At 43.1% G+C, this 27,881-nt stretch overlaps 1 protein-coding gene across 2 annotated transcripts in view; it reads left to right on the forward strand.

Annotated features, from left to right (window-relative positions):
- The window catches only part of CTDSPL (CTD small phosphatase like), a 398,245-nt gene that overhangs the window by 240,167 nt on the left and 130,197 nt on the right, over positions 1–27,881 (forward strand). For both annotated transcript variants that reach the window (XM_069211054.1, XM_069211053.1), the window contains one exon: positions 23,041–23,097. In XM_069211054.1, coding sequence (XP_069067155.1) covers positions 23,041–23,097 — 57 coding nt within the window. The remainder of the gene's footprint in view (positions 1–23,040; positions 23,098–27,881) is intronic.

Here is a 27,881-nt window from a genome sequence, read left to right on the forward strand (position 1 = left end):
TGTTAGCACTCTGTATTTGACCTTCTCTCCCGTCCCATACAGAGTGGACCTGCCGTTTCAGCAGGATTTGTGTACAGACACCAATTAAAAGACGCTGTTACCGCACACAAGGAGATTAATTAGCGAGGGTCCTTTTGTCTGCCGTCCGAAGTTACAGATGTCATCTCGGAGGCCAGGAAACCTGCTTAAAACATTTATGTGGGGCGCTAGCACAGATTTGTTCAGTGGTGTGAGTCAGAAGGCTTTTGAGCCCTTTTCAGCCCCACCTTTCTGATGTTCTGCAAGTTGCGTTGTCTCTTTCCCAGTAGGGTCTGGTAATGGCTATTCTGAAATGTTTTGACTACTCTAACTTTCTTCATTTGCCTCTCCAACTTGTCTTCCTTGTTTAAGTCACCACAAGTGCCATGTTTGTGAAGGGTTTGCTTTACCAATCTGCTCACACTCCGTATATTGTTCTTCATTGGCATCTGAATCATGTGCTGTCTTTACTAATAACATTCCCATTCGAGCTCATGCACAGTTGCCTGTCCGTCTTTATCTTCAAAACTGGTATCTACTTTTCTCAAGGCCCATTTCATCCCCCTTTCTGTTATTCTTCGCTCCTCACCCATTAAAGAGGAATGTGACTACATAAATGTTTCATAATCTGAAACCATTTGCAGATCATGTCAAGTACGAACAGACTTGGCAAGGGTTTACAGATTATGTTAGTGTAACTGTGAGGGTGTGTGCCTTTCAGCATGGTTTGCTGGAGTATGACCACCATGGTCCCCATATTTTGCTGTGTTTCTCAGAGCAACCTCTTGCTGTGTATACTGTCTCCTCATGGTGAGAGCAGGTGTCCATACCTTGCATCCATTAATATAGTGGCAGCTTCAAAGTTGTTTTCCAATGTCATGTGGTGTCGCTCTTAGCAGTGAGGATATCCAGGCCGATCTGTATATAGGAATCCCATGTGCAACCAAACACCACTTTGGGGACCATGAGTACTGATTTTGAATTGAGATCTGTGGGCCAGCCGAGGGCTTCCAATAGGATACAGAGCACTAAAGACCAGTATTTTCTAATTGTTGAGCACCCCATTTACGTGTAAGAAGTCACCTATACCATATCTCGTACAAGTAGAGGAAGGTCTCTTACCCATTTTCTACAGTGCCTGGCATGAAGTTTTTTCGATGGAAGTACTGAAGCTGAACAAGTCGCCATTTACCTGTATTGCTGAAACCCATGGGCCCATCTTTGCTACCCTCCACGTAGGCACCCTAAAACATGCTCCTGTAGGAGACAAAGCTGTTTCAGGGGAATTTAGAGAGTTTAGCACTTGAAAAGCAGTGTCTTCGGGATATGTCCTTCCTGCCCAGTTATCATAGCCTTCATTAATTTATGGAATATTGTGCAGTTCTGGATGATACCCTTCCAGAGCATACCTCAACTGTAGGAATCCGTACACCTGGGAAGTATTGAAGTGGTATTCATCTTTAAGTATTTGAAAGGATTTCAAGCATCACCTGTCCCACACATTGCCCCAGCTTTGAGATCCCAGTGATATCCCATTTTTGAAACCCAACCAAGCCTGCCATATGGCCAGTCATGAGCACTGCCTGAGGGGTGTCTCCTGAATTAGTTTCTTATTTCAACGAATCTGTTTTCATGCTTCTCTCCAACATTTGAGGCTGGACAGGGTTACTACAGATAGTATCCTGGGTGTAGTCAAGCCATATGAAAACCCCAATAATACTGACCCCTTAAACCTGCAGGTCTTACTCCAGTCTGTAAGTGGGGTCTTTCGTGCTGATAAACTCCCAGTCACTATTCATAATGAGCTGGACTGTCCATAGTATAATTCCATTCAGTAAGGCCACTTTCCCCCAGTCCTTTATGGACTGTACACGCATATCTTAAGAGAGGTTGCTTGCTGGACGGATCTGGGCACGCAAAGAGCTGTAGAAATTTTGTGGGATGCCATATGGATAGATAGATGTACATGGACTATAGTAGATTTGCAAATCTGATCATTTTCAATTAGTGCCGTTCTTACCAGATTGAGAGTAGGTTGGAGTTCTGCCTATTGAAGTCTTTCTGCATTTCCTCTAATAGGGGGCTCTTTTTCAGGTCCCAGCAAAGTTGAGAGTCGACTGTAACATAGATACCCAGGCATATGAATGGTCATCCTTAATCTGCAACTGTAGCTGCATAAACCTGACCATCAGCATTACTTTGCAGGGTAGAGTGGATGATCAGCTCTTTTCTAGGTTTTCCTGAAGCCAAAACAAATGGCAAGACAGAGACCAAACACACCTTTTTGTGTTGGGTTATCACCTGCATCGAGATCTGTGATGGCTTGACCGAGAAAGATGCTTCGGAAGGTATTCTCTCACACTCTACTAAGACCAAAGCAGTTTCCATCACACTCACCAAAGGTGTGCCAGTGGCTGACAGCTGCCTGTTGGCCATATGAACATCCTTACATAATTGTACTTCGGATGTATTGCCTAATTTCCTTCAGTAGTGGCCGCAAGTCATTTCCACCTCTCACAGGGCATTTCTGAGGGACTTCATTCAAAAAGTGAGAAATTTGTAGGAATATGCATTTGTCAGGTGAAAAAGTTTCTACCCTTATGCCACTGCATTTCTGGTGGATACATAATCTTTCTTCAACCTCCTTGCCACCCTTCCTCTTCTCTAATGTGTTAGTACCTTGATTATAATATCCAAAGTGTTCCAAACATGTTCGGTTCTGTAAATGTTATGTTGCTGTTTTTGATGAGAAAGTGCAATGAATTGGTCAGTCTTATTTGACTGCACCTACAGTACCCAGGTGTTGACTCATCCAGTGTGCAAAGTTGCGAGTGAAGCTGCCAGGTGCTACCTGGCGACTCTGGAGAGTTACTGCTGTGGAAAAAAAATACATGCTATAGTCCAGCTGAGGCATCACATCACTATTGGCTTCCCAGGGGATGTCCGTGCAACTCTTTATGGGCATGGCCTTCAACAACGAACAGCTGGTTGGAGAGAAGGCAGTCTCCTCTTAGGAGAGTTTTATCAGAGCCACAGCACATTCCCTGGGACCCTCATGAAACAGTTCTAACAGCAATACTGGAAGTTTGAAGGCTTCTTCTGGGCATACCAGTCCTAACAGTGCCAACCTTTATAACCAGTCCAAATGCGCCAACAATGCACAGCTCCTTTATAGTTGAGGTGGATCTAGGGGATTTAATCATCACCAGCCGCAACTCCAGGTTCAGTGTCCACCATCTTCCACTGACATTTCTTCCTTAAAAGCTCTTTCACTGCCTCCCCTTCTATGCCATCAGCTTCCAGTGGGAGATCTCCCATTTCGCCACAAATTGGGAGACAGTCAAAAATGGGCACAGAGTCATCCAGCTAATTTGAAAAGGATGTGTCCTACCTCCTCACTCCTCTCTTCCAATTCCTCCTTCTGTCTTGAACCTTTTCATTCGGATGACAAGTTCAAGATGTTGTCCCTGAGCCAGAGCTATCTGTCCCTCCCTGCAGGAGATTGGATAGTGTCTCTGGACCTCTAGGATGTCCACTTTCATCTCCTGCTGTTACAAACTTGCATGAGCTACCAGGGGTTCTCTGAGGGGGTCTCTGTATCAGTTTATAGTTCTACTTTTGGAGGGATAACTGCTCTGCAAGTATTCAGCAAGATAATTGCAATGATAATGGCTTCACTGTGAAGGTCAGGATTCCATGCATTGCCATAGTTGTACAGTTGTCTGAAGGCAGGGTAATTTTCTTTGTCCCACAGGTTATGTGAACTCCAAGCTCTCTCAGTCCAGCTCTCATTGACATTCTTTTATCTAGCTAAACTGGTTCTTTGCACCTTCCAATCCGTCTTACTGAAAGTGTTGTCTGCCTTTTATATCGAGTAGTCCATTAGTCTTCCATGTTTCTTTCCTCCTCATCCCACCAAAGGAGTAGGAGCAAATACATGACACTACATCTCCCATACATGGCAGGAGAGAGTGGATAAACAAATCTTGGATTCTTTGACAGTGCCAAGAAAGGCAAAGCAGTGGCCAAGTGCACAATTTCTCTCTGGGTTATCCTGTATTAAGATCTGCTCTGCCTTGGCCAAGAAAGGACCCCTGACCGGCATTCAAGCTCACTCCCCCAGGCTATGGCTGCTTCCCCCTCGCTCACCAGAGGTGTTCCAGTAGTTTTATTTGCATCCATACCAAGCATTACTGCCTCACAGCTTAAGCATGTAATAACTGATTTTTTTTCTGTTCTGTGTTGCAAGGTTTCCTTCAGTAATTGGTATAAATATTTACCAACCGTCTTTGTGACTCATTCAAAAAGGAGGAATCTGCAGAAAGTGGTACCTATCAGATAAAAGGTTACCTGCCTTCTGTAATGATATTTCTCCAGTATTGCATCTTTCATATATTTAGATGCTTGAATCATTCCCCGTCATCGAAGTGGGAGTCTCACAATACCGTAAATAACAGTAGAGAAAAAAACTTACATTGAGGTCATTGTTAATGACATTCCCTTTAACAGCTTATCAACATTATTTAAAAAGAACCGAAGTCCATCCAATCAGGCAACAGCACCTTTTAGAACCCTCACCTCAAAGGTTCAGGTCCCTCAGATTTTCTATCACACATCGTTTGATAGGAGCCTACCTGAGCTCTGCACAGTTCTTCCACCGTTTACTCAAATTATGAGATTCAGGTCTGGATTTATTTAAACTGTTCCAGACTCTATTTGCTTTACAATGTAAGAACCAACCAAAAAGGAACTTTTGCGGCCTTTTGGGACATGTGACAAAACAGAAGTTACACTCTGAGGACCCTCACAAAGAATGCATCTATTGTCTCCAACCTGAACATAAACCTAGGGACTGCAAGGTATTTTGCACCTTTTCTTAGAAAACCCTTAAGGACAGAGAGGGGAGATTATTGATTTGGCTACAAAAACTAAAAGCTAAGGAGAACTCCCTGTCTGAGGAAGATACTGATGACTCCATCTGGATGCAAAAATCCTGCAAAAGGGATAGATCTCTTGATAGGGGACACCAAGGGTCACCACAAAAGGCCCCTAAAAAGTCCCATCTGGGGGTCTTCTGGACATTCATAAAAAACCTGACGAGCGTCCATACACCTCTAAAAAGGAGAAATATTCCCCAGAAAAAGTGCATTCAGAGCCTGCAACTTCTTCTCTAAAGGTGCAGAGGGCTAAAAGGTCATCCAGATCCCTACCTTTGATTACAAAATTGACAGAAAATACATCTGGGGCACTTATTCATTTCTTGTTGACATGAAGTCACCAGCACTGCTGACAACAGCAACAAGGGCACCATCAATGAGGGACCCGTAGACAACAACACCGTCAATAATTACACCAAAAATGCTTACTGCCCCATCAGTGACAGTACCACTGATCCCTGCAGCTATCCTCTCTGATAAGTCAAAATATTCTACAGAGGCAATCCTACCAGTACATACCTCAACTAGCAAGGTTCTACTTTTTCCTCCTACGCATTTGTTGGATGATGAAAAGTCTGAGTAGGAAGGACCCTTCGGGGTAGCGCATATCCCTTCTGAATTTCACGTAAAGTGTCAGGAGGATGATGGTGGCCAATAATATGAGGACCAATTTACCCTGGTGAATAAGAACATTACGATGAAGTCTATTCCACCTATGACCCACAAGAACAGGGGAATTCTGTCCAGATGCCATTAGAGCTGGTCAACAATCTCCAACATATCCTTTAGGACTATCACAAGAGGTTTCCTGATCCTGCAACTTCTGTTCGTCTGCCACCACCTGCACCATCCCATCTCTGCAAATTTGTACACCCATTACTCGGCCACGTACTCTGCCATTGTCAGTAACTCCTCTAACCATGCTGGCAAGTACTTTAGCTGAGTCTCCAGAGAAAGGCCAACCTTCCTCAGGTAAGGACAAAGAAGATGGGGAAATAAGAGATTCCACTTTCATACCTAATGAGTGAGATGACTACTTAATCCAGACTTCATCCCCACCTATGCCTCCACCAGTAGACCCACCACCAGACAACATTGGTTGTTTCCACAATATTATGGAGAGAGCAGCAAAAATATGTCAACTTCCCTTAACCACCAAGCAATGATTGCTTCCTGTATGATTTCAAAGAAATCCATAAGAGTCATCCCCATGGTAGACTTCATTTGGGAAGAAGGATTAAAGGCAATAAAAAATCTGCTACAGTGGCAGTTGTGCTGCCCAGACTCTACACGAGATACAGGGCACTGGATGATAGCCCAGCTTGTTTAGTCGGCCATCCCATGCAGGATTCTGTCATAACGCAAACAGCTCAGTGGGACTTGAGGAATCCATAAACCCATATCACTACACCACCTGATAGAGAGAGGTGCGGACTGGACAACATCGGCAAATGTTTTTCCACCATGGCAGCCACTACAGTCAGAGCAGCCAATTCCCTGTGATATTAGGGCGTTACGATAGACAAATGTGGTCTGACATAGCTGAATACCTAGACCTACTGCCAGAGGATGCGAGCCGTGAGGCTGAGATAATTCTCCAGGAAGGAGAGACAACAATGGGGACAATTGACTGTTCCATTGATGTGTCCTCCACATAATATAGGCAATTTGTGGGAGCATCAGTACTCCGCAGGCAAGGTTGGCTGAAGGCAACAACTTTCAGACTTGAAATCCAGAGCAAGACCCTGGATATGCAGTATAACGAAGACCTCTTCTGCAAGTATGTCATTGGTGCTCTCCAAACCTTCAAGTCCGATATGAGCTCTGCGAAGTCCCTAGGCACCTTACAGATGCTCAGGCAGCCCTTTTGAGGAGCAAGAGGAAGGGGTTCCTTTTCATTTCGGGAAGGATATCAACCCTACTGACAACAGCAATCCTTTCAAAGGCAGTATCGCCCAGAGTGCAAACAGCAGTATTGGCAGCCACCTCCAGCGGCGTACAAGAAAACCAACAAAAGGAAAACTATCTTCAAGAGGCAGAGATTCCACGAAGAACAGTGATCTCTTCACCGTACTGGTTACTTCCTCCAATTTCAATAAGCAACTTGGAGGCTGCATATTCCATTTTCTTTCACAGTAGTCCAAAATAACTATGGCCAGATGAGTCCTGGATGTCGTAGCTCGAATACACACCCTTGAATGTATCACCAAGCCTCCAACTGTTCTCCCAAAAGGGGCACTGCCTTCTCATCTGAAAACATTTCAACCTTGCTGACAAAGAGTGCAGTAGGTTCAGAGTGGCAACATTGCCAAAGGTCTTGTGTTCCTCTCCCAAGTCTCAGACTTTGTGGTAACAGATGCATCCTTAGAGGTTTGGGGCACTCACATTCAGGAACTCAGTCACCGGGAGATGGAACAGCTTGGAAAAGGGAATGCACATTAACTTGCTGGAAGTCAAAGCCATAGCACTAGCCTTAATACCTTTCCTCCCCAGAATAGCATGCTCATCAGTTCTGATCCGCATGGACAATACCACCACCTTCATGCATTGCATAAACAAACAGGGAGGAACAAGATCATCATCTCTGTCAAAACAAGCACAACACATTTTGTAGTGGGTCTTGCACAATTAAATAAAATTGAAGGCAGAGCACGTGCCTGGAGCGACTAATGTATTAGCGGACAAACTCATCCGGACAACCACCACATGCCTCGAGTGGGAGCTCAATCAGCAGACTGTGGAGCAAGCCGAACCTGGATCTATTTGCAATCAAGGTGAGTCAGAAATGCCAATACTACACAAGGTGGCATCACCAAGAAGAGTTGTAGGGGGAATGTGTTTTCAATAGCATGGCCCAAAATCTTTGCATACACTTTTCCACAGATCCCATTTATCCCCAGACTTCTCAACAAACCAATCGGATGACCCTTATTGCTCCCAGGTGGGCCAGAAGGTTTTTTGGTTCACAGAACTATTCCTTGTTTCAGAAGACGACCATATACAACTACCACCAGTACCATCTTTACTTACCATTAACAACAGCCAGGTGCATCATCCCAACCCGACATCGCTACACTTATCGGCCTGGATCCTGCGTTCCATGGATTCACTCAGTTAGACATCGCAGAGGACTGCAGAGAGATCCTCTCTAAAGCTAGGGCTGATATCACTGATAAGAGATCAGAGCTTATGTGGAAGCATTTCTGTCCCTGGTGTCAGGACAAGGGCATTCATTACATCAGAGCAGATCTTACTATATCTTCTTTAACTGGCAAAGTCCGGACTAACTCACTCAATTCAGTTCAATGTATTTATTTATGTTTTGGAACTCAACTGAGGTCCACATAAAAATAAACAATAAAAAACAATGCATTTATCCCTTCAACAATTTACACACGAAATCAAGTTGGACACATTTAAAAATCCATACAGTGATAAAGTTCTAGAAATTCCTCCACATTACTTTTTACCAATACGCAATTAAAAAATACAATACTCCAATATAAAGGGCAAATGCGCACAACGATGCAATTAAGGCAAGTTTTGTGCAAAATCACTAGAACAATTTGAGGTCATTACATTCCATATTAACATAAAAAGAACAAAGTGCAAATGTGTAGGTAAGATGCTATAGAGACAATTACCTGGAAAAAGATAGACAGATCTGTCCATACAGATAATAAATGTCAAAAATGCGGGTGTAAAATTTACTCATAGCATACCAAAATGCATTTAACCTACAATTACAAATAGAATTCATAATTCTCTAAAATCAAATTCAAGTATTGTTTATATTCAGGAACACAAAATAAGGTTCACATATAAAGCAATGGGATAAAATATATACAAAGCCAGTCCAATACTTTACTCATCGGCCCATTCAAATGCAAAAATAATCATGAATAAAAAAGGTATTTACAAACCGTACCCAACTCCTCAAAGTGCATTATAATAAAGTGCCTCAAAACAAAAACCACATACAGATCCGAGGGTTAAATATGAGAAAAGACAGTCAAATACCTTGCTCGTCCATGCATAAAAACACATAGTTAAATATATAGAAGAGCACATAAATACCTTGCCAAACCACCTATGGAATATAGGTATAATAAAGTGCGGCATAATAAGAGATCCGCCTAATTATATTGTTTCACACAGTACCCCTAACATAGTTTCCATGGAAATCAATGAACCTATTTTACCATGCATAGACTAAGAATAAATATAAAAAACATTTTAAAAAATGTAAAAATTCTGAAACAAAATAGGTAATTGGGAGGATCATACAAGGCTCGGAGAAACTCTGGTGCGGACAGCAAACAGAGCTGAAGACAAATAGGCTTTAACCATTTGCGCCTGAATGAGACAAGGGACGGACGCACAAATGAAACATGGTTTAAATCTTGAGTTTAGGCAAGACAAAAATTACACTCTGTAGCTGAGCCGTGCCATTTCGCCAGAAGCACATTCAAGGGAAGCAATCCGTGGTGGAGCAGCATCCAAAAACGCCTAACCTTTTGTGGTATATTCCATTAAATATAGGGTTGTGCTTTGTTACTATTCGAAAATTTGCAAAATACATAAAATAACTCTTTTTTGCACAACTCTCGAGGTCCAGCCGAAAACTTAATGACCATGTTGCCTGCTTCAATCCAATTTTCAATTGCAAGGGGGATATTGCCAAGACCTGATTACGGTCTAATTCCAATCTTTCAAGAACATAGGAGAAGTTCTTACAAAGGGAGTACTTGACATCATTATTATCTAGAAAGATTTCTTTACTTAGCACAGACCTTATCGAATTTTCCTCACTCCTTATAGGAAAAACGGCCCAACAGATGACCCCTGCTAATCCCTGTATAAACACATGTTAGACCAATTTCCAGCCTTAAGGCCTCCACAAAGACTGCTGTGTTAACAGACACAGGTTTTCTAAGGATTTTACCTTCCAACTGATTCAAGAACCCCCATTTAGAGGTATCAATAAATTCCAATATATAGGGCCCCTAGACCTCTTGCTTGACAGACAGCTTTTGATTTATTAGAGGAAATATGAGCAGCATCACTAAGATTCCTGCAGACAATTCTCCCTAAAAAGGGATACGATATCACAATTTCCAGTTTTTGATTTCCTAGTGACCAGTGAAAGTTAGGAAATTTCATCTTTGTATTCCCATGAAAGCAGAGAGCCTTACTTTTTGAGGCATTAATCTTTAGAAAGTGGGACTCTGAGTATTTTTACAGAGACTGGAGACAATTCTGTAGATCTTTAGGAGTTAAGTCGAAGATTATATTGTCATCAGCATATAACAAACAACAAACCGAGTACCCACGTATTTGCTGGGGAAAGCCCTTGCTCTGAGACAGGAAAAAGGGAAAATCTGAGATACGTAGAGAAAAAAGCAAGGACGCCAATAGACATTCTTGCTTTAGTCCATTCAGAGTGGATATCTCTTGGGATAAGCCTTTATCAGCCCCTAGGAGAATTTTAGACCACGTAGTGAAGTGAAGTGCTATTACGAACTCTAGGAGAAACAAAGGCATCCCCAGACTGGGCAACTTTCTCCATAACACATCTTTGTCCACTTTATCAGATGCCATTGAAAAGTCAATGAAAGCGGCATAGACCACCCCACCTCTTAGTTTCACATATTTTTCGGTGATAACTTAAAGCGCGGCAATGTTATTCAGGGTACCAGGATTGCGCCTAAGCCCTGATTACTCCAGTGGAATAATGTTGTTCTCCTCTGCCCAGGTGGTAAGTCTGGAAAGCAGACATTTACCAAAGATTTTTCCAAATGCATATAAAAGGGTGATCTGCCGGTAGTTGGCAGGACAATTATGATCACCCTTTTTAGGGTCGAGCCTGCGTTGCATGCGCTCATGCGTGCGTATCGCAGCGAGACGCTTTAGTGTTTAGAAAAGGGCTCGGAGCCCTGTCGACGTCACGTCAGTGTTTTTATTGGTTCGTGGGCTTGACTAATAAAAACTGCTTGCTTTCATTAGTCGAAGGCATGCATACGTCATGCCTTTTCGGATGGCTAGCCCTCCTCGAGCGCATCGACCAAGTACAGAAAACATGCGAGGCTCGCTGTTTTCTGTCCGGCTCGTGGACTACTTTTTCTCTAATTTACTAGCGTGATTTCGCTTGCCAGAAGTCGAGCGCTTTACATAGTTAATTGCACTTTTTCGGGTCACGTACATAAATGCACTTTTGTCGATGGGTGAAAAGTCGGGTTAGGAGTTTACAACGCTATCAGCTCTAACATGAGCAAACGCGAGACCCGTTGCATTGCAAATGCTTGTTTAATAAAGGTACTATAATACTACCAACCCAGGAGAGGGGGATGCTTCTGGTGAGAAAGCACCTTCTGAAGACCACATACAAGATCTTACTCCAAGAGCAGATATCTTGTTTGTTACAGAAATGGGAAGTTCATCAGGACCCATTTCAGCAGAAAGACACATAGAGCAAATAGCCAGTTCTATCTCCTTTACTGAGGCAGAGGTGAAAGAATGTGTCTCATTACTTTCGGGAGACCGAAACGGTTCTACCCCATTTGAAGCATATAGGTAGGCATTAAATTCAGACCAGCGGGCTTCAGCTATGGCAAAAGGGAACGATTGCACTCCAAACCCACAGCCTTCATCCACCTGTGCCCAAAAACGCCTGGCCTGACCCCTTACTATTGCTTCCCTAAGGTGGATCCAAAGCCTAGCCCCAGATTCTCTTATGAGGCAGTCCTTCAAACAGCTCTTTCCCCTTTTTAACAAAGCCAGAGTAACTAAATACTGGGACCTGACCAGGTTATTTATTTCCATGTTTAAGTCAAGTAATGGGCGAGGGATCATTCTCTGGTTATTTTTTGAAGCTCCAGAAGAAGAGTTGGTTAACAGCTGCTTCATGAGTTGAGAAAAATTCTGCAATTCATCCCCCTCCCAGTTGACGAGGTCAGCAACCACAGTTACCAACATCTCCAATACACCTACAACCATTTTGGGATCCCACTGTGACCTCCCTCTCTTTTTATCAAAGGTTGGAATTAACCCACCTAGCTACCAAGACCCCGTCAATGGTACGTTCATTTCTAATGTAAAAAGAAGCAGGTTATGGTCACTGAGAGGGGTGTTTATGATCTTCAAATCATCCAGTAGGCAATAAGTGGAATAAAAAAGCACCAATGAGTCTAAAATTGCCCTCCCCCCGAAGAAATATGTGTAAAGGAAGCAGGAGAATCAGAGGGAGACCTTCCATTAGCTATGATGCAATTGTTTTTCCTAAGAAGGCTAAGGTGGAGTTCCCTCTTTTATTTGTTCTGATCGAGGGGGTGGGGGGTAGATGCAGGCTGGAATTCGCAGTGCGGCCTCTCTCTCAGCTTCACGCACTTGACATAGGGCATGTTTGGATATCTTGCAGTTTAGATCTCACACTAGTACTATAAATGGGGAGAAACTCGCTATCTAATGCGTTCCCTATATAGGCAAAAACCTTCTGTAACTAGGAATCATAGGCTGCTTCAGGAGGTTCATAAACATGAATTAGTAACACTGGGGTATATCCCTGAGAATTGTTATGCAGTTGAAGGGTTAAGGCCATAAATAGGTTACTGGGGTCTTTATAGCATTTAAGTGTATTCGAGAACAAACAGGCAACTCCCCCTTTGGCGTGCCCCCTTCAAGAAGTAGTGGCCTTGCAATCAATAACAAAATAGTCATCCCATAATAAATCCATATCAGACCAAGTCTCCTGGAGGCAGATCAAGCCAGGGTTTAGCGAGCTAAACTAGAAGAATATTTCCCCTACAGAATTTTACCCCTGCTACATTCCAGGAAATAATATTGAAGCTTATGGTAGTTAGAGGGTTGAGACAGGGATCTGGACTCCCTCGTCTGGTTTAGGATGCCGAGAGCCAACCCCACTAATCCAGAACATTAATATTTTGTTGCTTGGATGGAGAATGTAATTCCCGCCATAACACCTGCCTATCATTCCCTATTAGGGAAACTTTGAGGGCCTGCAGATCTATTCTAGTTCCAAACACTGAATGTTCCGTATAATTAAAGAGCTCAGGAGGTGAGCAACAATCAATGCCTTGATCTACTAACTTGTCCTCAGGGGCACCAGCGTGACTCAAAAATGGAACTACATCAATTCCACGACATTGCAAGAAGTCAGCATTTTGAAAGACCAAATTCGCCAAACGTATAGAGCGAAATGTGATCCTAGACTTAAATCCTGCCTTAGAGTCCAATAGGGAAACAAGAGCCTTCCCCAGATGAAAAGACATTAAGGTCACCCACCGGCCTGGGAGGCAATAAAGGCATAGCTGTTGGATTCACGGATAAAGGCATTTCCAAGGGATGGGTGGGAGGAAGTTCAGCCTTATGCTCCCTTCCAGGCTCTCTGGAGGAAACACTAGCCCATGATGCCAGGAGAGAATGAGGGGACAAAAACAATGTCTCCGGGCACGTTTGCAGGGAAACTATCAATTAGGGGAAATATACTTTTCTTCTGCCTTTCTTAATAAACCTCCAATTTGGTCTTTTCAATCTTTTCACGCCTTTAGCTTTATCTCCCTTATTTTTTCCTTCTCCTATAGACGATAAAGAGCATGACTGCATGGGACAGTTCTTTTGGCTGGATGAGATTTTAAAAATTGGGAATACCTTCTGCGCAGACTGTTTCGACTTTGCTGATCATTTACACTTGACCATTGGAGTATCAAAGATGAATCAAAATCCACTGGGCTGTCCAACAATGCCTTTGCATCACAGGGCCTACTGCATTGAGGTTTACCGGCTTGTGTGCTCACATCCACTCTCGAGCATACCCTAAGAGTCACCCTAGGGGTCATCTGATCTTTTCATAACTGCGAGGGCAGCCCTTGTCCTCGATTGGTCTAAGATTGAATCCCCCTTTTTATTATCTTTAATCAGTTCCTTTAAAATTGCTGTCATGGATTAGAGAATACAGTCCGACCCTCCTACAAATTTCTCCAGAAGCTTTAGGATTGATGAAAGTAGATTTTCCAGGCTATTCAAAGAGGCCGAAAGCCTGACTTCCTGGTCAGGGGGTTGACTGGGCAGGGTACCACTTACTTCTTGAGCAGGTGTTACAGACAGATGAGAATACACAGAGTCTTGTAAAGAAGGAGTACTATTAAACAGGTGCAAACCTTTGGATGGCAATATAAGCATAGGCATGGTGTCCCCAGGAGGGGGAGAGAAATGTTTAGCCTGGAAACCGTATCTTCGACATAGATCTACATCCAACTCAGGCAAGGTGAAATCTTGGGGCCCAGCAACTGCGGACGCTGTAGATAACAGAAGGGCGCTAGCTTCTGGGGGACTATGACTACCATGGGAGGGTTTCCGGTGGACTCCGCTAGTGGAGGTGGACTAACTATCTGGGAGGATAAGGAGGGAGGAGAGAGATGAGGCTGTAACCTGGGCAAGTTCTGAGAATTCTGAGTGCACTGAATGTTCTGAATATTCTCTGTGATCTCTAGAGAGGGCTCCAGGTAGGCCTGTTCCAGATCCTCAACTCACCTGCCCTGGTATTTATCCGCATAATAGGACTCCCTTGAAGGCTCCCTTGAAGACCCCTTTAACAGGATACCCTTTGACTCCATACCAAGTGTCGTACCAAAAGGGGCAGACCGGCTTGATTCCTCATGTGGGATTTTTTGTCCTTTTCCCAAAAAGTAAATATTTGCTTTTGACCCTTCAGCTGAACAGCCGGATTTGCTTTATTCCGAAGGGGGGTGGATTTAGTTTTTATACATGATCTTCCTGGGAGCAGGCACCCTGAGCGTACCTTCTTCATTGTTGTAGTTATGCTACACACTCGGGAATAGGCCCAAGTTGCTAATCTTAGAAAATATCTCAGAGAGTTATCTGAACAGGGTACAAGGGGCAAACTCCAAAGCCCTCCCAAAGGAAACTATTCAAAACACTCCAGTGTTTGCGCCTGGCGGGGGTGATCGTCGAAGTTCCAGGATAAGTGCCAGGATAAATGCCACCAGACAGCAATACTTGTCCAATTGCACTGGTGCAGTGTGTGTGTAGTGCCAACTGCTCTCACACCTGGAAAACTGTCTGCTGCCTAGTACCTCCCAGACCCTATATGAACCAGACTCTGGGCTCCAAGCTCCAGAATTCGTAAGTGCTCTGCTACTCCCTCTGCCCTATGAGGCTGTTAAGGATTGGCCTTACAACTAGGGGCAAACAGTTCACCTCTGTTCACTTCACCTACCCCTCTGACCATGGCCCGGCTTAATTGTCCTCCTGGACCGCGCTTCAAGCCGCTGTGGCTGCTGCTGCGAGGCCTCCTGTCTGGCTGTGGCTCCAGTTCAATTGCCGACCTCCAGAACCACGCTTCAGGCCGTGCTTCGGCTGCTTTCGGACCCCAGCTCCTGGCTCCCGGGTTACACCTCTCGACTGCCAGCCGCCAACCGTCTCACTCCTCAAACGTGGACTGCACTTCAGGCCACTCTTCAAGCAGCTCTTCGGGCCCTAGTTCCTGGCTCCTAGGTTGCTGCTCTCAGCTTGGCCAGCAGTCAGAAAATCCTGAGAGACCCGAGAAGCCCTGCAGCCCACCTCAAACACTGACTGCGAGCGTTTCCACTCTTCGGGCCTCTATGGCAGCTGCTGCCGCTAAGCCTCAGTTCTGGCCTCAGCTCAGCTCAGCTGCCGTCCACCAGGACTGCGCTTCAGCCACTCTTAAAGCTGCTATTCGGCCCCCCAGCTCCTGGCTCCCAGGTTGCTGCTCTCAACCACCACTGCTGGGTCGGCAGAGATCCGAGAAGCCCTGCCGCCAGCCACCAGTCGGCAACCGCCTCACTCCTCGAATGCAGACTGTGAGCGTTTACACTTCTGGTTCAGCATCTGCCAGCAAAATGTTCTTCTTCAGCTGATGCTAGAACACAGGGAAAATGCACTAACTCACCCATCTATCAAAGTACATTTAGCAGGGATATCTCAGTTCTGTAGGTCAAGTGAGCTACCCTCTTTTGAGTATTGGTATCTTCCACAGATTCACATGCGTAGATAGCAGCTCCCTTTATTTGCTAGACTATATATTTTATATATATGTCATGCCATATATATACACATACCATGTTCGATGGCATGTGTAGCTGCAGATACACATGCTATGCACAGGTCCTGCCATCTAGTGATGGGCTCGGAGTGTTACAAGTTGTTTTTCTTCGAAAAAGTATTTTCGAGTCACGGGACCGAGTGACTCCTCCTTTTCGGCTCCATTGCGCATGGGCATCGACTCGATCTTAGATTGTTTTCTTTCCGCCATCGGGTTCGGACGTGTTCCTCTTCACTCCAGTTGTTCGTGTCGGAAAAACTTATAATCCATTGAAAATCGTCAGTATTGTTTTTGATCGCGTTCCATCCAGCATCGGAACCGGCGGATACACATTTTCAGTTCCCCTTCGGGGCACCCGTGCCCAATTTGGGCAAGGTCGGCCCGACAACAAGTATCGTCGAAGCCTCATGGACCGGACCCCGTTCAGATTCTGCCCTCGGTGCCACGCCAAGTATCCCTACACAGATCAACATCTGGTTTGTAATCTGTGTTTATCCCCAGATCATCAAGAGGATACTTGTAAAGCCTGTAAATCCTTCCATTCTAAAAAGACTTCACGAGACCGAAGAGCGAGAAGGTTACAGATGACGTCCAAAAGCACCGAACGCCTCAACGCAGAAGAGGAGGAGATGATTCACACCACCATCTCCGTTCAGGTATCCGATTCCGAACAGGAGTCCGACGTCGACCGACCACTAATAGCGGGCCAGCATGTGAGTACGCTTGCCCCAACCCAGACGAAGCCCAAACATAAGGCCTCGGGGACGCCACTGCTGGAAGGCCATGGCTCCACCCGTAAGAAATCAACCAGTGACCAAGTAACATCTTCAGCACTGAAAAAGGCCACGTCTGTTACGAAGCCTTCGGACTCGAGCCGAGGCACAGGCTCCGAAAGCATACGACACCGACCCATCGAGTCGAGACCCCAGAAGTCACTTTCAGAACCGAGGCCAACAATAACTCCAGGCCCTTTGGTGCCAAAAAAAACTGGCTTCGGAGCCTAAAAAAAATTCCTATACAGAGGAGCATGGACTTTCGAAACAGTTAAAAGAAAGCCATAGATTTGAGGAACAGCTACAACAAATGGAGGATTTTGATGACAAACAAGCCAGGATACAGATCCACAAGGACACTGGCAAAATCCCTACAGCACCTCCTCTAAAAATAAAAAGAAAACTGGCCTTCCATGGATGTTTGGACACTGATCAGCCAATGGCTAAAGTGCCAAGAGAGAAATCTCCACCTTCTCAGTTTCTACTCACAAGTCTCCTCCTCACTCTCCTCAACTGACTCTCTCTCCACCTGCTACACCCACTGCACAGTCTCCAACACACACTATGCAGTCACATCAGGACACAGATCCATGGGATCTCTATGACAACCCAGTCTCAGACAATAGCCCAGAGTGCTACCCATCTAAGCCATCCCCACCTAAGGATAGCACCTCGTATACACAGGTTCTAGCGAGGGCAGCAGCTTTACACAATGTGAGCATGCACACAGAACCTCTAGAGGATGACTTCTTGTTCAATACATTGTCCTCAACTCATGCCACATATCAAAGCCTACCCATGCTCCCCGGTATGCTCAAACATGCCCAGCAGATATTCCAAGAACCGGTTAAAGGAAGGGCTATAACCCCAAGGGTAGTGAAAAAATACAAACCACCACCCTCAGACCCAGTTTATATCACACTACAACTGCCCCCCGATTCAGTAGTGGTCAGCGCAGCGAGGAAAAGGGCTAACTCACAATCCTCTGAAGATGCACCCCCTCCAGATAAGGAAAGCAAAAAATTTGATGCTGCAGGGAAGAGGGTGGTGTCACAAGCAGCCAATCAGTGGCGCATAGCTAATTCGCAGGCCCTTCTAGCTAGATACGATAGGGCTCATTGGTATGAGATGAAGCACATTATTAAGCATCTCCCCAAGGAACAACAAAAGAGAGCCTAGCAGGTAGTAGAGGAGGGACAGGCAATTACGAATAATCAAATAAGATCGGCGCTAGACTCAGCTGATAAAACCGCAAGGACTATAAATACGGCTGTCACCATTAGGTGGCATGCATGGCTCAGGTCATCAGGTTTTAAACCTGAAATCCAACAGGCCGTCCTCAACATGCCTTTTAATCAGCAACAATTATTCAGCACACAGGTGGGCACAGCCATAGATAAGATGAAAAAAGACGCCGACACTGCCAAGGCGATGGGAGCGTTTTACTCATCCCAATACAGAGGCTCATTTCAGAAGCCTCAATATAGGGGAGGCTTCAGGCCACAGCCCTCCGAGCCATCCACCTCACAATCCAAGCCCTCGTACCAGACACAATACTAAAGAGGGGGATTTTAGGGATTCTACAGAGGACAATTCCCCAAATCTAGAGGAAAATTCCAATCCTCAAAACAAGCCACTAATAACAAACAGTGACTTTATCATCACCTTCCCTCAACACACTTCCCCTGTGGGAGGAAGACTGAAAATGTTCCACGACCAATGGTTAGACATCACAACAGACGCATGGGTACTATCCATTATCCAACATGGTTACTTCATAGAGTTCACACAATTACCCCCAGACATTCCCCCAAAAGCGCACAAACTTTCATCGCAACATCTTGCAATGTTACAAACAGAGGTACAGGCACTATTACTCAAACAAGCCATAGAGCTAGTGCTGCATCATCAAAAAGGAACAGGGGTTTACTCCCTGTACTTCCTTATTCCCAAGAAAGACAAAACATTAAGGCCAATATTGGATCTCAGGACTCTCAACCTCTAGATCCGATCAGAACACTTTCACAAGGTAACACTACAAGATGTAGTCCCACTGCTACAACAGGGAGAATTTATGACAACACTGGATCTAAAAGATGCGTATTTTTATATACTCATCCAGCTCACAGAAAATACCTCAGGCTTGTTATACAAGGAAAACATTACCGATTCAAGGTATTACCCTTCGGGATAACAACAGCCCCCAGAGTCTTTACAAAATGCCTTGCCGTAGTCGCAGCACACATAAGGAGACAACATATGCATGTATTCCCATATCTCGACGATTGGCTAATAAAAGCCAACACTCAAAAGCAGCGTCAATATCACACACGTTATGTAATAGATACCCTACACACACTAGGGTTCTCAATAAATTACCAAAAATCACACCTGCAACCATCGCAAATTCAGCAGTACTTAGGGGCTACACTAAACACTCAAAAAGCGCTTGCAAGTCCAAGCCCACAATGAGTGCAATCGTTCCACACCATATTACCAAATATTCAGCCAAACCAGCACTACACTGTCCGTTTTGTCATGAAACTGCTAGGTATGATGGCATCATGCATAGCCATTGTCTCAAATGCAAGGTTACCCATGCGGCCCTTACAACAGTGCCTCGCAAAACAATTGGTCGCAGACGCATGGTCATCTCCAAGATCTAGTGTTGATAGACCGCCAAACACACATTTCGCTTCAGTGGTGGAATCCCACAAATTTAAACAAAGGGCGGCCATTTCAAGACCCTGTGCCTCACGCCATTCTCACATCAGATGCATCAATGATTGGATAGGGAGCACACCTCAACAATCACAATATTCAGGGACAGTGGGACAACAAACAGAATCAGCTTCACATAAATCACTTAGAACTGCTAGCAGTCTCCCTAGCACTAACAGCCTTTCAACCTCTTCTTGCTCACAAACACATTCTTGTCAGAACAGACAATATGACAGTGTACTACTTAAACAAGGAGGAACCCACTCATTCACAACAAAATTCACCTGGTAGCTCAGTACATTCCAGGGATTCACAAACAGTTATCAGACGACCTCAGTCGAGATCACCAACAAACTCATGAATGGGAAATTCACCCCAGGTACTTCACAAATACTTTTGTCCGTGGGGGACACCAAACATAGATCTGTTCGCCACCAACCACAACGCAAGATGCCAAAACTTTGTGTCCAGGAACCCACACCCTCAGTCCAAGAGCAATGCTCTATGGATCAACTGGTCAGGGATATTTGCTTACGCTTTTCCCCCCTCTCCCGCTCATTCCATTTTTGGTCAACAAACTGCATCAAAACAAACTCAAACTCATACTTATAGCACCAACGTGGGCACGCCAGCCATGGTACACTGGCCAGCCACACTGCTAGACCTGTCAATAGTACCACACGTCAAACTCCCAAACAGGCCAGACCTGCTGACACAGAACAAACAGCAGATCAGACACCCCAATCCAGTGATGCTCAATCTGGCAATCTGGCTCCTGAAGTCTTAGAGTTTGGGTATCTAAATCTTCCACCAGAGTGTATGGAAGTCATTAAACAGGCAAGAAAACCTACTACCAGGCAGTGTTATGCTAACAAATGGAAAAGATTTGTTTTCTACTGTCAAGCAAAACACATAACACCTTTTAGATGCGTCCATACAAGACATTGTAAGTTATTTACTCCACCTACAAAAAGCAAATCTAGCTTTTTCATCCATCAAAATACACCTCACAGCAATTTCTGCTTATTTGCAAAATAAAGAGACCAAATCCCTATTTAGGGTACCAGTCATTAAAGCTGTCATGGAGGGTCTAAAACTAATGATACCTCCAGGAACGCCACCAGTACCCTCATGGAATCTTAACATTGTACTTACACAACTCGTGGGTCCACCATTTGAACCCATGCACTCTTGTCAAATTAAATTCCTCGCTTGGAAAGTAGCATTTCGAGTGGCAATCACTTCATTACGAAGAGTTAGGTAGATACAAGCATTCACTATTGAACAACCCTTTATACAAGTACATAAACATAAGGTTGTACTCCGCACAAACCCTAAATTTCTACCTAATGTCATCTCACCGTTTCATTTAAACCAAACAGTGGAACTCCCAGTCTTCTTCCCACAGCCAGACTCAGTGGCAGAAATAGCACTACATACATTGGATATTAAAAGAGCTCTAATGTATTACATCAACAGAACAAAATCATTTCGTAAAACTAAACAGTTGTTCGTCGCATTCCAAAAAACCCACACTGCTAATCCTGTATCAAAACAAGGCATAGCCAGGTGGATAGTGAAATGTATGCAAACTTCTAACCTAAAGGCTAAATGACAACTGCTAATTTCGCCAAAGGCTCACTCCACTAGGAAAAAAGGAGCAACAATGGCATTTCTGGGAAACATACCAATTACAGAAATTTGTAAGGCAGCCACTTGGTCGACACCTCATACATTTACCAAGCATTACTGTGTAGATGTGTTAGCAACACAACAAGCCACAGTAGGACAGGCTGTACTAACATTATTTCGGACAGCTTCAACTCCTACAGGCTGACCACCGCTTAGGGGAGGATTACTGCTTTGTAGTCTATGCATAGCATGTGTATCTGCAGCTACACATGCCATCGAATGGAAAATGTAACTTACCCAGTGTACATCTGTTCGTGGCATGTTCCGCTGCAGATTCACATGCGCACTCCCTCCTACCCGGGAGCCTGTAGCCGTTTAAGTTGCATTTAAAATTTATACATTTGTATATACATCTCTATTCCATTGCATGGACACCTCTTTATTTAAACTCTGTATATACATCTCTATTCCATTGCATGGACATCTCTTTCTTTACACTCTATCACTCCTACCTTACCCTCTGCGGGAAAACAATCTAAGATGGAGTCGATGCCCATGCGCAATGGAGCCGAAAAGGAGGAGTCACTCGGTCCCGTGACTCGAAAAGACTTCTTCGAAGAAAAACAACTTGTGACACTGCAAGCCCAACACTAGATGGCAGGACCTGTGCATAGCATGTGAATCTGCAGCGGAACATACCACAAACAGATGTACACTGGGTAAGTGACATTTTCCATATAATCACTTGCACTGGAGAATCTGAGGGACTGGAGCCTCTGTGGTGAGGGTTCCGAAGGGTATTGTCGCCTGATAGGCTGGACTTCTGTTCTTTTTAACTGATGTTGATAAGCTGTTAAAGTGAATATCTTTAGCATTGACCTCTATGTAAGTTTTGTTTCTACGGCTATCTATTGTACACTGGAACTCCCAGTTCGACAATGGGGATTGAGTTAATCATGAATCTGTGAAAGATAAAAAAACACTGGAGAACTACAGTTACAGGTAAGTAACTTATTTTCTTCTTATGGATACAAAATCATCTGCAGATTCTTCACAGCACTACCTTGTGAGATAGGGCCATGATAAATAACTTCCCAATGTTAGCAAACATGCTATATGCTCCATTTGTTGTGGTCATTGATGCTTTCTCAGTTCCACTCCACTGCCTCAAAGAACTGTAGAAGAAGTACCAGGCACTGACACCATTGCACCAGATGGCAGGTTCTATACGTCGATGTTTACACATCCATGCGTAGTGGTGCTTGAGACCTCACAGTAGCACCTGGCACTGCTGGAGAGCTATTGCTGGGAAAAAAATGGTTTTCATATCCTGCTTGGTGCCTGGTGGATAAGCATTCATTCTGTGGGACGATAAAGTATCTATCAGAAAAATTATTTTTGAAGGTAGGTAACTTTCTTCTCGTTAGAAACTAATACCTCTGTGGCACAACAAGGATACAAATACCCATTTAGATTGTTTGTTTATATATAGTACTATATAGCGTTGTTTTTAATTGCAGGGCTTCGTGTACATATGATAAGTATTTTTACAGTATGATGCCCTGGCTTTTATTGAGTGTCTTTGTCATGTATGTTGGTCATTGTCCTTGCTGTATGTATGATGGGACATGGAATGAGTCGTGGAGTGGTCACTTTAAACTTTTTGTAAGTTCTGATTTACGAATTTTATAGTTTATAGTTGGAGAACGAGAGAAGCAGTCGTGTTTTTTCCGGATTAGGAATGCTTTCCCAGTAATATACATCTGATGAAACTTGAACTATCAACCTGAATCTCTAAGCGATATTCCAAAAAGAGTGTTAATTTGCTTTTCTTCTATCCTCTTTTTCTGCTTTCCAGCCCATTAATAATGCTGACTTCATTGTCCCGGTTGAAATAGATGGAACCATACACCAGGTAGGCATCGAAAATGACTATAATAATACAACATGAAACACAGAGCAGCTGTTTCGTTTTAATTATTTATAAAATATCAATTTAAAAAGTAAGACTTCAATTGTTTGTAATGAATCCATGTGACAGTGTTCACTTTGGATTGAAAACTAGCTTGTAGTTATTTTAATATAGTTGATGGCATTATCACCCTTTTATTTGTACATCTGCTTGTCATTTAAATACCAACATTTTCTGATATATCTTGCTCTTTTACACCCACACACGAATAGACAGAGACACTTCATTGTATTTTGTTCATACTTTGCTGGTAGATTTTGCCGATTTGCCCTCAAAACACATTACATTGTATTTTGTGTATGCTTATTTACTTGTAGATCTTCAGGATTCACTCACACCTACACACTTCATACATTTTTTTTATTTTCTTGAAGTTTTTACTAGTAGGTGTTACCTGTTTATTGTCAACAATTTTTATTGAACTTTCTGTGTACTTCTTCACTGTTAGCACTTGCTGGTTTACTCTGTCTAGCGTTTTGAGCATGATTCTTTACTTGGAGACCTTTACGTTTTACTCTATCACAAAGTTTTATTTTTATTTATGCTTATATATTAGTAGATCGTGCCAGTTTATCTTTAATTGTGATAGAAAGGTGTAAATCTTAAACTGCAAATTGTCTTGTTAATTCTAAGGACTATGCTAGAGCAGCGCACAGCTTCCTTTGCAGATTCCCATTTTAAACTGTTGTATAACAGGAACCTGGAGTTTATGAAGCCACACTGAATACTGGCTTTGATAAAGAAAAGGGCACTTCAAAACATCTCCTAACACAGTATACATGAAGAGGTGGACGAAAAAAGGAAAATGAAACCTGGTGTACTGAGCATATTGTAATCAGTCATAATGAAATACCAGCACAGTCATCAATAAGAGGAATTGCACCGTTCAAGGGATGTAGACCCACTTGTGGGTAAAGTTAACTTTTTGAAGCATCAGCTCCGGTGACGCTAACTAGTGAAAGGGAAAACTGCCTCAATATGATTGTATCAGCCAAAGGGACAAGCAAGTTGCAGCCTCTCTCCTCTGGCAAAGCTAATACCATATTCCATTGGGACTTTGTATTGCTCAGAACACATCTCTCCTTCATACTTTAAGGTTTACTAGGTTCTCATGTAATCCAGGGGATATTTCTGTATACATCTGGGTTGTATCCTTCTGAGGTGCACAAGGTTTTTCTGAACAGCCTGTATGTTTGGTTGGACGTCATGCGCCATTAATCATACTAAAAACTTCAGGTCCTCAATCAGTGTCTTGAGTCATGTGTATCAGTGCTAAAGCAAATATGTGATGGAGATGTCAGTTGGTCTGGAGGTAAGACTTTTTATCTTGAAGCATTGTACTCACAGTTTGATCCATCCACTTTGCTGTATTCATGCCCATTGACCCTCACGGCACCCTTGCATATCTTGCTTGTGGAGTACAGGTACTTGGGCTTGGATGGGTGACCTTGGAAAAGACTTCGCTTTAGACTTGATCTCCTGGTGGGTTCACAATTTGAATCATATTATAGAATGTTTTATGTATACCTCTAAAGCATGTAGCTGCACCAGTACGAAGTCTTAAAAATAAGCAGATGGTGTTCTGGTCTCCTTCCTTCGTATCCAAACAGTCTGTTAGTTTGAAGAAAGTAGACCACGGGAATAGGCGTACAAAAATCACAACAATTAGGAACCTGTCCTTCTACCTCCTACGTCTGTTGTGTGATGCGGGTGGATGCATTGTTTACAGCTTGATGTTGTCCTCTTCTGTCTGCTGTGACAGAATAGGCAGCTGGTGTAGTATTCATTTTGAACTTTCTAATTACTAATTACAGATAATTAACACTTCGCATAGGTTCTTCTCGTGCTTTGCTACGTTAGTGAATAAAGGAAAATCCCATGCTGTGCTTAGGTGACGGAAAAGCTGAAATCTTGCAGGATAAAAACCTTGTTGCATGATGTCAGTTCTGGTGAAACAGAGACCTGCATTGGCGGAAATTAACAAAAAAAGGCATACAAAGTTATAAATTCCAGCTTCCAGAATGAAATGTCTTATAGCCCCAGTCAGGTGAAAAGCAAAGCTTGGCAAATTGCAGTTAAAAAGCTGTTTAGTTTGAGCATGAGGCTGTGATTGGGGACTGATAGTACAGATGTTCGATTAAAAAAAGAATGAGGGACTGACAGCACAGCTGTGATGAGGGACTGAAAGCACAGGTTTTTGATAAAAAACAAAAACGTTGTTTTCTCTGGATCTCCTGATGGCAAGAAAGATGGCTGAAGTGGTACTCTGGGCACTTACTACTGAAAGTTCAAGTTTCTTCTCGAGTAACGTGTAAACGATAGGATAAATATGATACCAGGATTCTAGCCTCAACCACAATAGTCATAGCTATAAACTCTTCTCAGACTGCCCCTGTCAGCTAGTGAGTGCATAGTTGTGAGAAGAGCTGACTACTGTAAATATAAATGTCAGCTGATTTTGTCAAGGAAAAAAAGACTGTCAGAATGGTCATAGAGAATTAGTACCTTTTTAGCATAGGTCACACCTTAAGCTTAAGGTCACGCTTGGGGGTATCTCAAGAACACTTTGACTTCAATTTTCTTGGTTTGATTTTTTTTTTTACAGGGAAAGGGCAGATTATTTGAGTAAACCCAAATTCTGAGAGCGTAATGGGTTTATTATCCTCAATAAAAAAACAGTTGAAAAAAGTGGATCCTTAGCAAAATAATGATGACAGTAAGAAGCTGTAAGTGCTTTGTTAGTAACTGCTAATGCAATTTTGTGTTAATAAACCAAACAGGAAGTTGCGTCATAGAACATGTACACAGCCCTGGATGGCATTTTTGGTAAACTGAGTATTCAGGTAATATATTCAAACTTTGCAGGTGCTGTGAAATTATTCCTTAAAGTAAATTTCTTCTACAACGGTACCCTGCTCATCAGTTTTAAATTAATCAGTTACTAATATATTAGGATGTTATTCACTTTCTAGGATTACCATGACAAACTTGAAGTGTAGATTAATAAAAAGGAAAGGCTAGAGAAAGAACCTTCAATTGTAGGGTTTTTTCCGTTCTAGTTACATTGGTCAGTGAGTGTAGGTAAGGCGCCTTCACACAGTAAGCATGAACAATAAATTATAATGTTAGATGCATAAAATGTAAGTTTTATTTAAGTGTGTTCTTATTCCCCTTTTGGAATTCGCTATCCATTTTCTTTTTAGCATCCATTTTAATTTGCAGGTACAACATGATTAATGTGAAAGTTGAATATGTGATGATCGTTGTATTTGATCATCTACTCCAAGACTGATGGAAACGTACTATAAAGTTGTAAGTAAATCTGCATCAGGTTCAGTAGCTGGTAAAGGTTTGTGTAGGGTGATTTCTAGTGCCTGTACTGCATATAAATGTTAATTGACTTAATCGTTTCATTCTGTTTAATGTTATGAAGGCACACATTTGGTGAAACTGAAAAAGGTAAAACATTGTTTTTTTCTATTTTTGTACTTTAACTATTTGTGGAACATACCCTGTTAACCCCTTCGCTGCCAGGCCTTTTCCCCCTCAAGTGCCAGGCCTTTTTTTTTTGGCTATTTGGGGCAGTTCGCGCTTAAACCCTCATAACCTTTTGTCCACATAAGCTACCCACGCCAAATTTGCGTCCTTTTTCACAACATCCTAGGGATTCTAGAGGTACCCAGAGTTTGTGGGTTCCCCTGGAGGAGACCAAGAAATTAGTCAAAATACAGCAAAAAATTTGTTTTAAAAAAAAAAAAAAATGGGAAAAAAGGGCTGCAGAAGAAGGCTTGTGTTTTTCCCCCCTGAAAATGGCATCAACAAACGGTTTGCGGTGCTAAAATCACCATCTTCCCAGCTTTCAGTAACAAGCAGACTTAGATCACAAAACCACATTTTTCAGCATAATTTTGGCATTTTACTTGGACATACCCCAAAGTTGTGTGCTTTTAGACTCCTGCCAGTTAGTGACAGAAATGAATGTGAAGCCAATGCTGGATCCCGAACAGCTAAACATTTCTGAAAAGTAGACAAAATTCTGAATTCAACAAAGGGTCATTTGTGTAGATCCTACAAGGTTTTCCTACAGAAAATAGCAGCTGAGATAAAGAAATATTGAAATTGAAGTTTACAAAAAACAGCAATATTTCTCCACGTTTCACCCTTAACTTTTTCCTGAAGTGTTAACTTTTCAAAAACAATATATTGTTACGTCTGCTGGACTCTTCTGGTTGTGGGGATGTATAGGGCTTGTATGTTAATCAAGAACCCTAGGTACCCAGAGCCAATAAATAAGCTGCACCTTATAATGGGTTTTCATTGTATACCGGGTACACAGCAATTCATTTGGTGATATAAAAAATGTGAAAATTATGTATCAAGGAAACCTTTGTATTTCCAAAATGGGCACAAGATAAGGTGTTGAGAAGCAGTGTAGGAAAGTACCATCTTTCTTGGCATGTTATCCCCATTTTTACCTGTATGTCAGTATGTTTTTGCCTGTCTCACTGGGATCCTGCTGGTCAGGACCCCAGTGCTCATAGTTTTGGCCTAATGTGTGTTCTGTGTATAGTGTTTGACTGTGTCACTGAGGCTCTGCTAACCAGAACCTCAGTGCTTATGCGCTCTCTGCTTTTAAAGTTGTCACTATAGGCTAGTGACTCCATTTACCAATTTCAGTTGGCACACTGGACCCCCCTTATAAGTCCCTACTGTATGCTACCTAGGTA

The sequence above is a fragment of the Pleurodeles waltl genome, chromosome 10 (genome assembly GCF_031143425.1).
Source record: "Pleurodeles waltl isolate 20211129_DDA chromosome 10, aPleWal1.hap1.20221129, whole genome shotgun sequence".
Classification (NCBI taxonomy): domain Eukaryota; kingdom Metazoa; phylum Chordata; class Amphibia; order Caudata; family Salamandridae; genus Pleurodeles; species Pleurodeles waltl.